Source organism: Misgurnus anguillicaudatus, chromosome 20 (genome assembly GCF_027580225.2).
Source record: "Misgurnus anguillicaudatus chromosome 20, ASM2758022v2, whole genome shotgun sequence".
In the NCBI taxonomy this organism is placed as follows: Eukaryota; Metazoa; Chordata; class Actinopteri; order Cypriniformes; family Cobitidae; genus Misgurnus; species Misgurnus anguillicaudatus.
The window spans coordinates 32,629,002-32,644,414 of NC_073356.2; the positions used below are offsets into that span (position 1 = coordinate 32,629,002).

General features: G+C 34.1%; 1 protein-coding gene across 2 annotated transcripts in view; it reads left to right on the plus strand.

The window, feature by feature from the left end:
• pou2f2a (POU class 2 homeobox 2a) overlaps window positions 1-15,413 on the plus strand; it is a 61,340-nt gene that overhangs the window by 24,123 nt on the left and 21,804 nt on the right. For both annotated transcript variants that reach the window (XM_073858557.1, XM_073858558.1), the window contains exons 2-3: window positions 12,212-12,277; window positions 12,754-12,788. In XM_073858557.1, the coding sequence (XP_073714658.1) occupies window positions 12,212-12,277; window positions 12,754-12,788 (101 nt within the window). The remainder of the gene's footprint in view (window positions 1-12,211; window positions 12,278-12,753; window positions 12,789-15,413) is intronic.

Here is a 15,413-nt window from a genome sequence, read left to right on the forward strand (position 1 = left end):
CTCCAAAATCCCTCCATCTCTGACACCTCGTGTCAAGGCAAAATAATAGAAGGACAGAGGGTCGGGGTGGACGGACAGAGGGATGGAGGAAGGGTGGAAGCGTTGGCCTCCCTCCCTGTTTCGTGCGTTCCCCCGGGGAGGGTGGTAATAATGGTAGCCATACAGGGGAGGGGGGAGAGAGGAGCGATTATTGTCTTGTAGGGAGTCAGAGGTATCGATCGGCCCAGAAATATGTGGTGCGCGAAAGAGGTACTGTATCGGATATAATATACACTCCTGAGACGGTAGACGCAGAGGCACATACACACAAACTAATACAAAATACCAAGCGAGAGACGCCCGCATACACACACAAATAAAAATACCAAATGCCTTTCGCGAGAGAACTCGCACACAAATATATTTACGTGACCACAGAAAATACCCAAAAACACACACATGCAATACAGTAATACAATTACACCCCTAGCTATCCAAACGTTTGTTCACCTATTGCAAATATTAGCATTCAAAATGCTTTAATGCTAACCAAAAAAAAAAAAAACATATTCATAGATATCTCTTAAAAAATGATGACTTTAAAAATATGAAATGCTTTTAAGCTTTTAAAAAATTATATTAAAACATTGTCAAATGTATCGTTCACAAAGCCGTGGTGTAAAATTACGGTACATTCTTGTAAACGGTGGTAAAATGTTTAAATGCCATATTAAATAGAAAATATCGTCAAGACCAACTTATTGCTTAATCACAGAAAATTCTCGCTCTTAGTTTGATTATCACATACTGTAAACGCTCACACACACATAGATGCAGGTCTTTCACTGCTGTTGCCTGGCAACGTGGCTAGGTGTCCTATTGGCGAGCTGTAATGTCCAGTGATGTCATGACCACAGCTGACCAGCACTGATGCATGTTATACCGAAAGAATGAGGGAAATATACCACACGACTGAGGCCTAGCATAAATGTTTGACAAAATTGCATAATGCCATTAGTGTTATGTTTTTCGTAAAAGCGTCTTTTGATCAATTATAAAAATCCAAACTACCGGTAATATAAAATGCTGTACTTTCTATTGTTAGCATGCATTTTCCATTATAACCTATAGTATCATGTCTCAAAGTGAATGATCAGGTGAATTGAATACAAAACCTTATATGATGAATATGAATATGATGCAATTTCTTTTAGTGAGAGAAAGAGCGAGAGGTCGAATTTTAAACCTGTACTCCTCTATTGTTCTGCTCTATTGTCTTTAAATCAGGTCAACAGGCGATACAATTTAACACCATAACCTGCCTCTGCATCTCTCCTTGAGAGGAGTCATGGCTGTTCTTATAGGTGTGTGTGTGTTTTAAAGCGCTATGTTTATCTTTTGATTTGTTGTTTTAGTGTTGCATTAGTCTGGGTTAAAAGGATAGTCTGGGTTAAATACAAGTTAAGCTCTATCAACAACATCTGTGACATGTTATCGTTTCCACAGATTCATTTTTACTTCTCTTTCAGTTCGTATTAAAATCTGTACACACTTCTTGTTTTAACCAATAATTATTTTCTGTATTAAAGGAACGACCGAATTCTCGATTGATCCGATATTGCTGTAATATAATACATTTTTGACCTCCTGGTGTCAACTATTACATTACAAACAGACAGCTTACCCGTACCGGCTAATGTATTGCCATCTCACATTTTTGGCAGCCTCTTCATCAATTGCACCATTAACTAATTACATAGAAACTATATAGAGCAGCGCAACTAGTCTATGAACACCGGCCCACCATTATTTATAGAGCTGTCCGTAAGATATACCCCGCCTCCTGTTCCTCCAGGACAGACGTACCCCCTCACCGGCCTCCCCAAAGGTTAAGGGGGCCAAGACAAAGGGGAGGGAGATGAGGGAGGGTGCGCGGCGGGGTGACCCTTGACCCTAACACACGCCACCCAGCAGCCCTCTTTCAGTCCCTCACACGGACACACACACACCCACGCGCCGTCTGTCACGGCCCTGACAGGCGTTACCGAGGAGGTTGGGGGTACATAAAAGGGGGCCCAAAAACTTGCTAAACCCCTGACCGTGACCATGAACGTTATACACACACACATATGCTGAAGACGGACTCATTATTAGCAGCGGGTTAAAAGGCTTAGAGCAAAGCAGAGGAGCATCCGCTGTCATGTTGGCGTGTGTATATTTTAATATGAATGCAGGTAATTGATTGACAGGTGTGTAACTTGGATATTGCATGGTGAAATAGTTGGTATGTAGAAAAACTTATTTGAGTTTAAGATATTTAACTTTACTACTAGAAATTATGATTGAGTTATATATAAGTGAATTTTGGAAATTATTTGGATGTGTAGTTGTTATAAATTAAGTTGTTATAAAGTCTTTTTGCATGCATTCATGTTATGTACTGTCTGTAGTTGGGGGCGAAAAAGGAGGGATAATATATATATATAAACATCAATGTGGACATTTACGTAAACATATATAAATTTATATTAATATGTGGTTTAAATACGCATAGTTTTCTTAACAAAATAAACAATAAAATTTTATTTTTTTATGATTAGGCTACGGTTTTGTATCACTATAATTTTACCACAAATATCGTGGTGAAATAATGGTTACTATAATACGACAACTGTAAACGTGTGGTTACTATGGTCTTCCCACAAATACCATAGTTAAACTCCAGTAAATGAGTAACAGTTAGTAAAACCGCGGTTAATTTTCGTCAGGATGTCCTTTTTCCACAGACCTTAACATAAACAATACACATCACTAAATAAATAAATACAAACGACGACTAGAGAAAACAAAACGTAAAACATACAAATTACCAGATCAAAAATTACCAGAAAAGTTGTGAAGAGATGAAGAGATCGATCGGTCGTTCGCCGCACGTGCAGCTATGCTGATGATCCTGAGGTAATTTACAAACACGACTTATTTACACTGAAATAAAAATGTATATCCTTAAACGCATATCATTATATAACTATATTAAAAAGTAAAAAAATGCAAATAAAAGTTTATAAATCAGAATAGGATAATCAGGCTTTTTACGGTGTGTTTAGCGTGAAGCAGCCGGTGTTTGATGTATGACATTAAAGGCGTTTGCTGCCCCCTCGCGGTCGCTTTCCGCCATTGCAGTTTCACTTTCGCCTGGCAGACGCAGTAATTTTAGCTCTTGAGAGAGAAAGCAGTGGAAAAGAGAGGCGTGTGAAGTGAGTGAAGAGCGAAAGAGAGATATAAGGTGTGTTTTTCCTTTTTCTGATGTATATTTTCCAGCCACCCCAGCACTTTCTTTTGCTGACAAGAGCTTCACTCTTTCTTTTAAGTCTCGTTTCTCGTACAATATTCAACACCACTTCAAACCAACCTTGACATCTGCCCACAATAAAACAAAACACAAAACAAACAGCTTTTGTATCTCAGTTATGTCTCTATATAATAACTCTTTTACGTTTAGAGTAGGTCGATGTGTACCCATCTTCAAAGGATGTCAGAGGAAGTGTGGCGGTATTTGGGGGTGAAAAGAAGAGGCAGGTGGGTGGGTGGATGCTTAAATTAGGAGAGAGTGACTACCTCATGTTTAAACGCCCTTGTCTTATTCATTGTCTCCTTTCTGTCAAGCACAAATTAATTTGAGATTAACAGGGTTGCTTGAAAACCTGTCAGGCAAGAACTTTGGGTCTCCAAATTTCAATAGTTTACACTTGAATATTGAAATAATGGTTTGAATATTCAATTCCAAGTTATAAGCCAGACTTGGGTGTCTCATAGCAGCATGGTGACGTGGGCCGATGTCTGTTCTGTACACTGGTAAATCTGATGGACTTAGACAGTAAGACAGAAGGCTGTGGTTTATTAAGAAAATGGCGGCTATGCCGAAATGTCTGAATTCCAGGTAAGTCAATGTCTGTCTCTCTGGTTTTTCTTCTCTCTAATGATCTCTCGAGAGGGGGCCGCGGGGTTAATTAGCTTCGCCTTCACTAACACACCCTGCTAATGAGAGAACATCAAAACTAACTGGACTACACTGAAATGTCAGGAGCAACTCCTTAGAGGAATGCATGAGATTGGAATATATGTGTGTGTGTGTTTGGATATGATGTACCTGGTAGCAATGTGCACACATTTGTTTATACATGATAGGAATTTATGAGTCATTTTCATTGAACGTGTTTGTGTATTTGTTTTCAGGGTTCTTGTGTGAGGATTTCCAAGCATAAAGTTTATTACAATCAGGGCAGTGGTTTTTGCTGTGTCTGCATTTACGCTTGGTTTTTACTTCATGTTAGACTGAGAAAATATGATTAAAAAATGATGAAGGTTTTTCTGTAGGCAGGAATCTTTACAGTATTGCGGTTTACGGTAGTGTGGTTTTGTTTTTTAATAATTGAATTGTTCTCACAAAGCCTGCCAGCACTTAATACAAAAACACATCATTGCCTTTACTGCACTGAGAGCATTTCTTATAAGCATACAGACTCTGTAATTCCCCCCTAAATATAAAAGTAATTGCGTTATTACTTATTATTACATACAATTATTTTATTTTCAGTAATTACAATCATAAATCATTCATAATGCACAAATCATTCAAATGTAAAATGTAAATAATGTACTGATTTACATTTATGCATTTGGCAGATGCTACACAGAAAAATCTGGAACCTCAGAATAACTCTATGGGGCGGTTTCCCGGACAGGGATTAGACTAGTCCTAGACTTAAACACTTTTAAGAGCTCTCCAAACTAAAAACAACTTGCACTGACATATCTTAAAATATATCAGTGCCCTTTGTTTTACCTCAAAATGCTAATGTTTTTAGAAAGGCATGTTTGTTAAAACTAGTTATATCTCCTAATTAAACTTAGGCCTAGTCCTGGATTAAGCTAATCCTGGTCCGGGAAACCGCCCCTATAAGACTTAATTTCAACACTTTAAAGTGTCTCATGGGGTCCACTCCCAGTAGAGTTATTTCAACACTTTTGAAAGTGTTAGCATTGACTCTATGCAGAGTTAAAAATCTAACTATAATTTTTTTTTTAATTAACTCCATCGGTGTAATACGGTGTAACACCCTATGGTGTTAACATGGTAAATGTAAAGATAGCAACATATTACAGTACTTTTGGGACAAAAAACTTTATTTTTAAACAGTTTTTTTAAATGTAGAATACAGCAACACTGAAAAAAATGATTCATTGAATTTAATCAATTTTTTAAGGTAAGTGGTTGCAATCAATTTATTTAAGCTACATTTAAACAAAAAAGATTAGTAACGTAAAATAAAATATAAAACTTTTGTTTAAATGTAGCTTAAATAAATTGATTGCAACCACTTACCTTAAAAAAATTGATTAAATTCAATGAATCATTTTTTCAGTGTAATATCAATCATTCTCATTATAAAACTGTTAAAGATTTTTTTAAATGTCATCTGATAAACATTTATTTATTTTCCTCAATCTATCATGCATTTAAGTGTTCATTAGATTGACATAATTATATTAACACCCAGGACAACTAAAAAGCACATTCCCAATAACAAAAGTACAGATATTTATAAACACAGTTTATGGGATGCTTTAGTTCATACAAACAAGTTTGACTTCATTTCAATCCAAAAGCCAAGTTGGTCTTCACATAATAATGGCAGAATATGATAAACCAGTTGTAAGGAGGTGATATGATCCTCAGTCAGACCTTCAGACTGGATATTAAACTTTTCTGTTAATAAAACAAAAATAAATGGGAAAATGCATTATTAAAAAACAACTAATAACTAAATATAACACAACAGAAACTAATATTTACAGAATATATTTACATACAGAACACATTACAAAATACTTTGAAATTAGTTATACATTTATGTTTTGCACAAAATACTCACTTGTTATCAAATTGCTCTTCGTCTCAAGAAATTTTCATGTAGGCCTATTTCTGTGCTCCTCCAAAGTCCCCAAAGCAAATCTCCTGCACACAATAACGGATTTAAAATATATATTTTAAACTAAAACAGCATATAAAGCAAAAAACACACAAAAAAACCCTCCCCAAAACATGAATATGAATTGCTCCATCTGAGGCTAAGACCTAAACTCAACTGCTGCATTTAAATAATGATAATAACACATGACTCTTAATGTTAAACTTCATACTAACAGCACTATAAAACATAACTCTTCACAACACTCAAATGTTACTGATCAAAATTGTATTTATTGAACATTTACTTCCATTTACAGTAAAAAGAGATGACCTTCTGCTTGAACTTTAAATTAACTTCGAAATCTTTATATTTCCATTAACACTGTGATTTTAACTCTGCTAAATTTGCTGTGTATTGTCCAAAGCTATTACCTGTACATGCATTTTATTCATGCATCTTCCTAATATTATGTGTAATAGCCTATATGAAAATGGGTTCATTATTTCGTGAATTTTGTTCATAGTTTCATTGTGCAATTTAAAAGTTCTCAGGAACATGAATTGACTTGTCAATTTGTTTCTTTCAGTCAGCCATAAGTTACGCTTCTTGATTAAGATTTTCTCTCTCTCTCTCTCTCTCTCTCTCTCTCTCTCTCTCTCTCTCTCTCTCTCTCTCTCTCTCTCTCTCTCTCTCTCTCTCTCTCTCTCTCTCTCTCTCTCTCTCTCTCTCTCTCTCTCTCTCTCTCTCTTCGTGTGTGTGATACCACAGGTTTAAACAGGAAATGTGAATGACACTATATTGACTCATGTAGCAAAGAGGTTTGTGGGTAATAGTGATACACAATATATGGCATGTGACAAAACCTTTCACATTTTTCCAACCGTTAATTAAAGTGTCATCAGAATAATAGATCAGATATCACAGCACGTGTTGGATATTTTAAAGGTTTTGGTCAATTATTCATATTTTTTATATCCTAAAAATATTAATGAGTCATTATCAAAACAACTACCTTGGCTTAAACCTAATGTAAAAAAATATTTTATTTTCTTCAAAAATATATTTACTGTTAAAGTGTGTTGTAAAACTTATTTTTAATTCTTTAGTTTACCTGATATCAAAATACGTAAATAAAAAAAGAAGTCTAGTAATAAAATAATATACATAAATATAGTGATATGTATACATAAATAAGTGTATAATATATAAAATGGGCTATTAAAGTAATACAAAAATACACAAACAGTTTTATTACTAAAATAGGTAAGCTATTTGAAACAATTTCAGTAATAAATGCAAACAAAAATGCAGCAAACCAACATATATTTTTATGTTACGTTATCATAACAAATTAAGTTAAACAATTTAAACAATTTTAAGTTATTTTTTTAAAGTCAAAATTGAATTGACAAGTTGTTTTAACTTCATGCTGCATTTTTAATTAATTAATTTAACCAAAAGTTTTATTTTTAGCACAAACTTTGCTCTCTTCTTCTTGTCTTGTCTCTTTAGTATTTTTTAACAATATTGTTCTTTAGCAATAAAAACATTATTGCTGTAACATTATAATATATTCAAATCATAGTGTTGGTTTCTGATATTTTCTGAAGAGCTTTCGTTTTAGGTTGAGCTTCATCTATGTTTTTTCAATGTAACCTTTAATTTCAAAGTGATGGGTGGTCTTAAGTCAGACACAGACACATGGAGGAAGTGCTAGACGCTTTTATGTAACCAGCGCGTCGTATTTGCCTCTCTAGGCCTTTCGTGGCTTCACGTTATGACAATTCAGTGTCACGTTGACTGTGATTTTACAGTGTGCTGCCCATCTACAGTTCACCTCACCAGCGTGACTGTCTGGAAGCAGGTGATCAATCTTTTCTCTCATTTGACTATCAATATCAGTGAGTAATTCATCCTAATTTAGTAACCGGCTCGAATGCGGTGGGTGGCGGAGGAGAGGTTTCGTTTGCTACGGTTGGAAAGAGGCTTTAAATCGAGTTTGCCTTCTATGACTAAAGCTATAGTGAAATTTGTGAACCACCAAAAATCTCCCACAGTCGTGATAGCGACCTATAGGGTGAAGCAGTTATTCTCATTGACTGTACAGAGGACTCAAAGAGGGAAAACATTACGGTGAGTCACAAGTACACCGACCTGTGATACTTCATTTGTGAAATATATCACGCTTAACTGACATACAATACAGCTTATTCAACTGCTAGTTTTACTGTTGGGTTTATACATTGCTTGTGTTTATTTGTGGCCTTGTATTTTAAGTGCAGTGGGAAGGATTTCGGAGCGAATTTTTAAGATTTGAGCAATCCAGTGTTTCATTTTTGAAACATTCATTAAAAATATATTCAGTTCAAAAAGGGAATTTTGTTAAATAAAGGTTCTTTAAGATTTAATTTGCCTATATTGAAGCATTTTGACTAAATTAAAATTACTACATTTACTAGCTTAAGGATGTGCAGTGTAGGCAAACTGGTTGTTTAATGGTTAACAAAATGTTTATAAATTTGTGTGTTTACATATTGTTGGCATGACTCGTTTCGAAAAGTAAAATATTTTTTGTTTATTTATTGCTTTACTGCTTTTCACTGCTTGGTTGCTTCCATACATTGCATATCCGTTTATGAATGTCTTTTATTGAAGATAAATGTTGTATTATATACAGTATAAAGAAGTATATACATATATGACCTAATTCAAGGAAAAATAAACTAGAGGCTCATGTATTAGTTTTTGGAAATGACTGTTTGGACGGTTTAAGGTGGTCATCAATTTTACCCAGAGTAAGAAAGAGAAAAGCTGTTATCCGTCTGTGAAGTGCACATGTTCTCACGGGATGAAATCCTCTCCCGTCTGCATTAACAGCTATTGGTACTGTGCTTGCGTGTGTGTGTATCTATATGAATGATGCTGTGCAGGATGGGACATGCTGCTGCTGCGCTGTGTGTGGCGCAGGTGCTGTATTAGGATGAAGAGAGTGTCAAACAGGACGAAAAGCACAATGAAATAGAAAATAAAGGAGAAAGAAAAGATGGATAGAGCTGTGGAGCGGGATGCTGAATTTTGGTTGATGGTGGAATTGAATTTTGGGTTGAAGGTTAATTGCATTTACCTACATCGTGAATTTATTTAGCCATTTTCATTCAATTGTTGGGTGTAGCAAGAGCAATGTTTCATATAATGTCTAAACTGCGTACATTGTAAAGTCTTGAATTATTAGGTATACAAAAATTGGACGTAAAAAAGTCATTTCAGCCTGCAAGTTGCTGTAACTTATGAAAGTTTAAATTATTAACTTATTTTGATGTGTTAACGTATTAAAAAATGACTAGTGACTTGTTGCTTTTTGACTAATTTCAGGTGAAAATGATAACATTTCAGGCAGTTCAGGTGTAGTTGGTAAGGTAGTTGACATGAAAACAGAATTTGATCTTTTAAAATATACCATTTATAGACAATATGACATATTTGCAATTTCATGTCATGTGTCATACCACACAGAAGTAAACTGCAAAAATTGAAAGGTGATTGAAATCGGGAAACACAAAGTAATGGTGACCAGTTACACTACTTGTAAGACGCTTTACCCTACACATTTCTATAACCTAAATTATATTTGATATTTTGATGTGTTAAAGTATTTAAAATTGACTAGTGATGAGTTGGTAGTCAGGTGGTTGACATGATGTTCCCTACATTTAAAACAGTTGTAAACTGAATTTTTTTATTAAAAAAATACAAGTTAAAGACAATATGGCATATTTGCAATTTCATGTCATGTGTCATACCACACATATAAGTAAATTGCAAAAATTGAAAAGTGATTGAAATCGGAAACACAAAGTAATGGTGACCAGTTACACTACTTGTAACATGCTTTACCCTAGACATTTCTATAATATAACCTATATTAAATTTGATATTTTGATGTGTTAAAGTGTTTTAAATTGACTAGTGATGAGTTGATCTTTTGACTAATTTCAGGTCAATGAAAAATTATAACATTTCAGGCAGTTTAGTAGTTGGTAGTCATGTAGTTGACATGGAATATGACAAAAAAAATTAATACAATTGACAGACAATATAGTATATTTGCAATTTCATGTCATGTGTCATACCACACATATAAGTAAATTGCAAAAATTGAAAAGTGATTTGAAATCGGGAAACACAAAGTAATGGTGACCAGTTACACTACTTGTAACACGCTTTAACCTACACATTTCTATAATATAACCTATATTATATTTGATATTTTGATGTGTTAAAGTATTTAAAATTGACTAGTGATGAGTTGGTCTTTTGACTAATTTCAGGTCAATGAAAAATTATAACATTTCAGGCAGTTTAGGTGTAGTTGGTAGTCAGTTAGTTGACATGAAGTTCCCTCATTTAAAACAGTTGTAAACAGAATTTGATCTTTTTTTTAGACAATATGGCATATTTCCAATTTCATGTCGTGTGTCATACAATTGAAAGGTGATTGAAATCGGAAACACAAAGTAATGGTGACCAGTTACACTTCTTGTAACACGCTTTACACTACACATTTCTATAACCTATATTATATTATATATTTGATGTGTTAAAGTATTTAAAATTGACTAGTTGATGACTAGTGATGAGTTTTTGACTAATTTCAGGTAAAAAAAAATGCTTACATTTTACGCAGTTTAGGTGTAGTTGGTAGGCAGGTAGTTGACATGAAATTCTCTTCATTTAAAACAGTTGTAAACAGAATTTGACCTTAAAAAATTAATAATTATAATAGACAATATGGCATATTTGCAATTTCCTCTCATCTGTCATACACAAAAATAAGTAAATTGCTAAAATTATAAGGTGATTAAAATCGGAAACACAAAGAAATGGTGACCTATATTATATTATATATTTGACGTGTTAAAGCAGTGGTTCCCAAACTTTTTCAGCGTGCGCCCCCCCTTGTGTACAGTGCATTCCATCGCGGCCCCCCAAAAGAAAATTTGTGACAAAAAACTGTTCTAAAACTCAACATTTTAATAAAAAAAACATTAAATTATACAAAAAGTACTGCTTTTGGTTAGTAGCCTTGTTTTTTTTAGGTTTAATTACACAGAATTCATGATAAATTAATGCATTTCATAAAATGTCATAAAAACGGGGCCCCCCTGGCACCATCTCGCGGCCCAAAGTTTGAAAACCACTGTGTTAAAGTATTTAAAATTGACTAGTGATGAATTTTTGACTAATTTCAGGTAAAAAAAATGCTTACATTTTAAGCAGTTCAGGTGTAGTTGGTAGGCAGGTAGTTGACATGAAATTCTCTTCATTTAAAACAGTTGTAAACAGAAAATGATCTTTAAAAATTAATAATTATAATAGACAATATGGCATATTTGCAATTACATGTCATGTGTCATACACAAAAATAAGTAAATTGCAAAAATTATAAGGTGATTGAAATCGGAAACACAAAGAAATGGTGACCAGTTACACTACTTGTTCAGGTCTAGTTGGTAGTTATGTAGTTGACATGGAATTTGACAAACAGAATTAGTTTTTTGGTCTTTAATACAATTTAAAGACAATATGGCATATTTGCAATTTCATGTCATGTGTCATACCACACATATAAGTAAATTGCAAAAATGGAAAGGTGATTGAAATCAGAAACAAAAAGAAATGGTGACCAGTTACACTACTTGTAACATGCTTTACCCTATACATTATAACCTAAATTATATTTGCTATTTATTATTTTGATGTGTTAAAGTATTTAAAATTGTATAGTGATGAGTTGTTTTTTGATCAATTTTAGGTCAATGAGTTCGGGTGTTGTTGGTAGTCAGGTAGTTGACATAAAATTCCCTTCATTTAAAACAGTTGTTAACAGAATTAAAAAATAATAATAATAGACAATATGGCATATTTGCAATTTCATGTCATGTGTCATACCACGAAAATAAGTAAATTGCAAAAACTGAAAGGTGATTGAAATCGGGAAACACAAAGTAATGGTGACCAGTTACACTTCTTGTAACACGCTTTAACCTACACATTTCTAAAACCTAAACTATATTTGATATTTTGATGTGTTTTTTGTCAGCTACTCTTTTATGTGTTCCTGTCTAGCATTAGCAGCACAAAAGGTCATGAAAACGTATGAATGAATATATAAATGTACAGTAAATGTTGCTAAGGATGATTGATTTCTGATGTTGTAATAAGTGTTAATCAGGTAGTTTCTCTCTTGGTTTCTGCAGATATCAGGATGTCAAAAGCCGTAATAGATGACAAGACGGGAGCTGAGATTCTAATGGACAGTACAGGTAAAATTATTTTTTAATATGATTTTGTCTGCATGTCTGCAATATTTAGCCATTAATAATAATATTCACTACAAATGTCAAAGCACAATTCAAATGTCAAGATTAAATATTTCCACGTGTGATATTGTGGGAGAGATTCGCTGGTCGTGTTTCATCGCCCCCCTGTGAACTGTGATTCATGACTATTCTTCGATGTGTTTGTGCGCGTGATGAGATTTTGTTTTGTCACAATTCTCACATTTTCCATTTTGTGTGAATCACACACACAGAACACTTTAGTCAGCAGGGGCCACCAATCTGATATCCCCCCCACACACACACACAAACCAGCATAAAGTAACTCAGGTTAAACGCTCCATGGTATTCCAATAATGCAATGCCTCTGGCTAACCAGACCATGCTTTGTTGATGTAAGGGCTGGAGCCTGAGGCGATACTCTGACCTGATGTCTGTGTGTGTCTGTGTGTGTTTTACAGACTCTGAGAGGAACAGTCCAGAGGCCGGTGATCAGGTGTGTGAACATCTACACAATTCACTTCAAGTGTTTTAATAAAACAAACCATAGCTATTGTTTCCACTAGATTTGATGAATATTTGACTGATCCACCACCGATTTTAAAGAGTTTTACAGAACTGTATCAGCTTCAGATGTCCATGAGTTTTATAGTCATAGTTTAATACATAAAAAATTACTTGTATAATTCAACAAATACATTTGTATAGCACTTTTTGCAATGTTGCAAAGCAGCTTTACATGACAAAGAAAAAAGAAAACAAAAATTTGATATAATAAACTTTATATAGAGTAGTTATATAAACTGTAAAAAAAATACTGCATGAAGTTATAAAATTTTGTTAATTCAACCTACTATTTTTGGTTTGTGAAAAGATGACATAACTTATAAAACCAAGTTGAAATTGTTTATCTCATTTTTTTTAAGTTAAAGTAACATAAAAATATATGTTGTATATTTTGTTACAATCTAGGTTTAAAGGATTAGTGGTGCAAAGTTCTGTGTACAGACAAAAACATAATCATTTTGGTAAAATACAAACATTAACTATGAATCATAGTGTGGAGTCGGTAAGTTGTGTACAGCTGGCATTTATTTAACCTTTAAATGTGTATCTTGGGTCTTTAGAGAGCCAGGATAATTCGTACATATTTTACGATTTGGCTAATTCGTATCAATTCATACGAAGTTAATTGTGCAAAAACATACGATTTGTATAAAAAAAACAATGAAACCCAACCCCTAACCCCGCACCCAACCCCAACATCACAGGGGTCAAGGTAAATCGTACAAAAACTTACGAATGTGGTCTTATGAATTAATACAAATAAGCCAACTCGTAAAATATGTACGAGTTCTCATGAGACAGCATATTTTTGGCACCTGTTTAATGACAAATAAAATGTCAAAGCAAAGCAACATATTATTTTATCATTTTGTAATTGAAAAGCTCACATGCAAAACCCTCTAAGTGCGTTTTCTTGTAAATGAGCATTTTTATCAGACTCATAATGGATTTTGCAACAAACAGGTATTTCTGAATGGCTTTAGTGCGGGATTAAGCAGATTTGAAACGAAATTATATGATAAACATATAATACGTGCCGAGAGCATTGGGGTAATAATATATCATTATCTCGTTTTTGACAAAGGTGGTGTTTAGCAGCTGTTGCATTTGTGCTCCTTGATTGTTAATGAAATATTACAATAGCTTTTTTACTAATGAGGAAGATTTAGAGATCGGCAAAAGACCCAGATATGTCCGGGTTGCTAAAGATCGAAATATGTAATAATGATTGGTGATAATGACATTCATGCATTTAAAGGCAGGGTCCATAATCTCTGAAAGCCAATGTTGACATTTAAAATCACCTAAACAAACATGCCCCTACCCCAATAGAATCTGGACCTTCTTTTGATAGACCCGCCCCACACATACACAACCAAAGCAACGATGTTGGTTAGTAGGAAAACAATGTGTTTTTTGGTAGTCAACCCAACTCTCTTTTCCAAAGCGTTTTTCAGATATTGTGCACTTTAAGGGTTAAACTTCCTAAACATATTGCATTTAAAAAAATATTTTGCATGCAAATCGTAAATTCATTAATAAATTAAACTTACAGTGAAACTGTTCACACTTTGTGGTCTTTAAAGCAACACTATGTAGTTTCCATGTAAAAATGACTTACAGCTCCCCCATGTGGTTGAAAAGCGCAACAGTGCCTGGTATCAGACACTCTTCTGCAGGCAGGGGGAGGGGCGGGGCTGTGTTTCCTACCCTCCACCGCCACTTTCAGAGTGTGCTTGTAGCAGCTAGGAGGCTGCTCAGGTTGCAGCAACAGTACAATTTGTCCAGTTAAAAGTTGTTCTATCACTGAAACAATTTTAGAGACATTATTTAAAGGTAAAAAAAACTACATAGTGTTGCTTTAAATACTGTGTACATAAAAACATTTGATTCATTGTATTTATATTGCACATACATGTTCTTGGATGTATATAGAGATACTTTAATTACATTTTGACACCTGTACATAATAGGTTCATTGTTTTGTACATTTTCTTAAGATTGCTTAGTATTTATAGACATCTTATAAAAAACAGATACAAGTAAGGAATGATGTATAGCCAGATGGTTCACTGTAAAACTTTTTGCTCTATTTATGTCGCTGTTTGCCAGTAACTTACTGTAGATTTAAATTTATGTTATTTACTGGCAACAGTTTGTTCAAAGTTAAATGAACATTAAAGGAAAACACCACCGTTTTCCAATATTTTACTATGTTCTTACCTCAACTTAGATGATTTAATACATACTTATCTTTTTTCAATGCATGCACTTTTATCCTTTGTACAGCGCTTCTTGGATGTGTTAGCATTTAGCCTAGCCCCATTCATTCCTATGGCTCCAAAAAAAGTTTTATTTTGTGCCACTCGTGTAACTACTCATGTAACAGTCTTTAAATAGGGAAAACATGGAAGTGTTTGGTGCCTTCTCAATTCATCCCTGTTTGGATCCATAGGGATGAATGGGGCTAGGCTTAATGCTAACACATTCACGAGGCGCTGTACAAAGATTAAGTGCATGCATTGAAAAAGATAGGTATGTATCAAATTGTCTA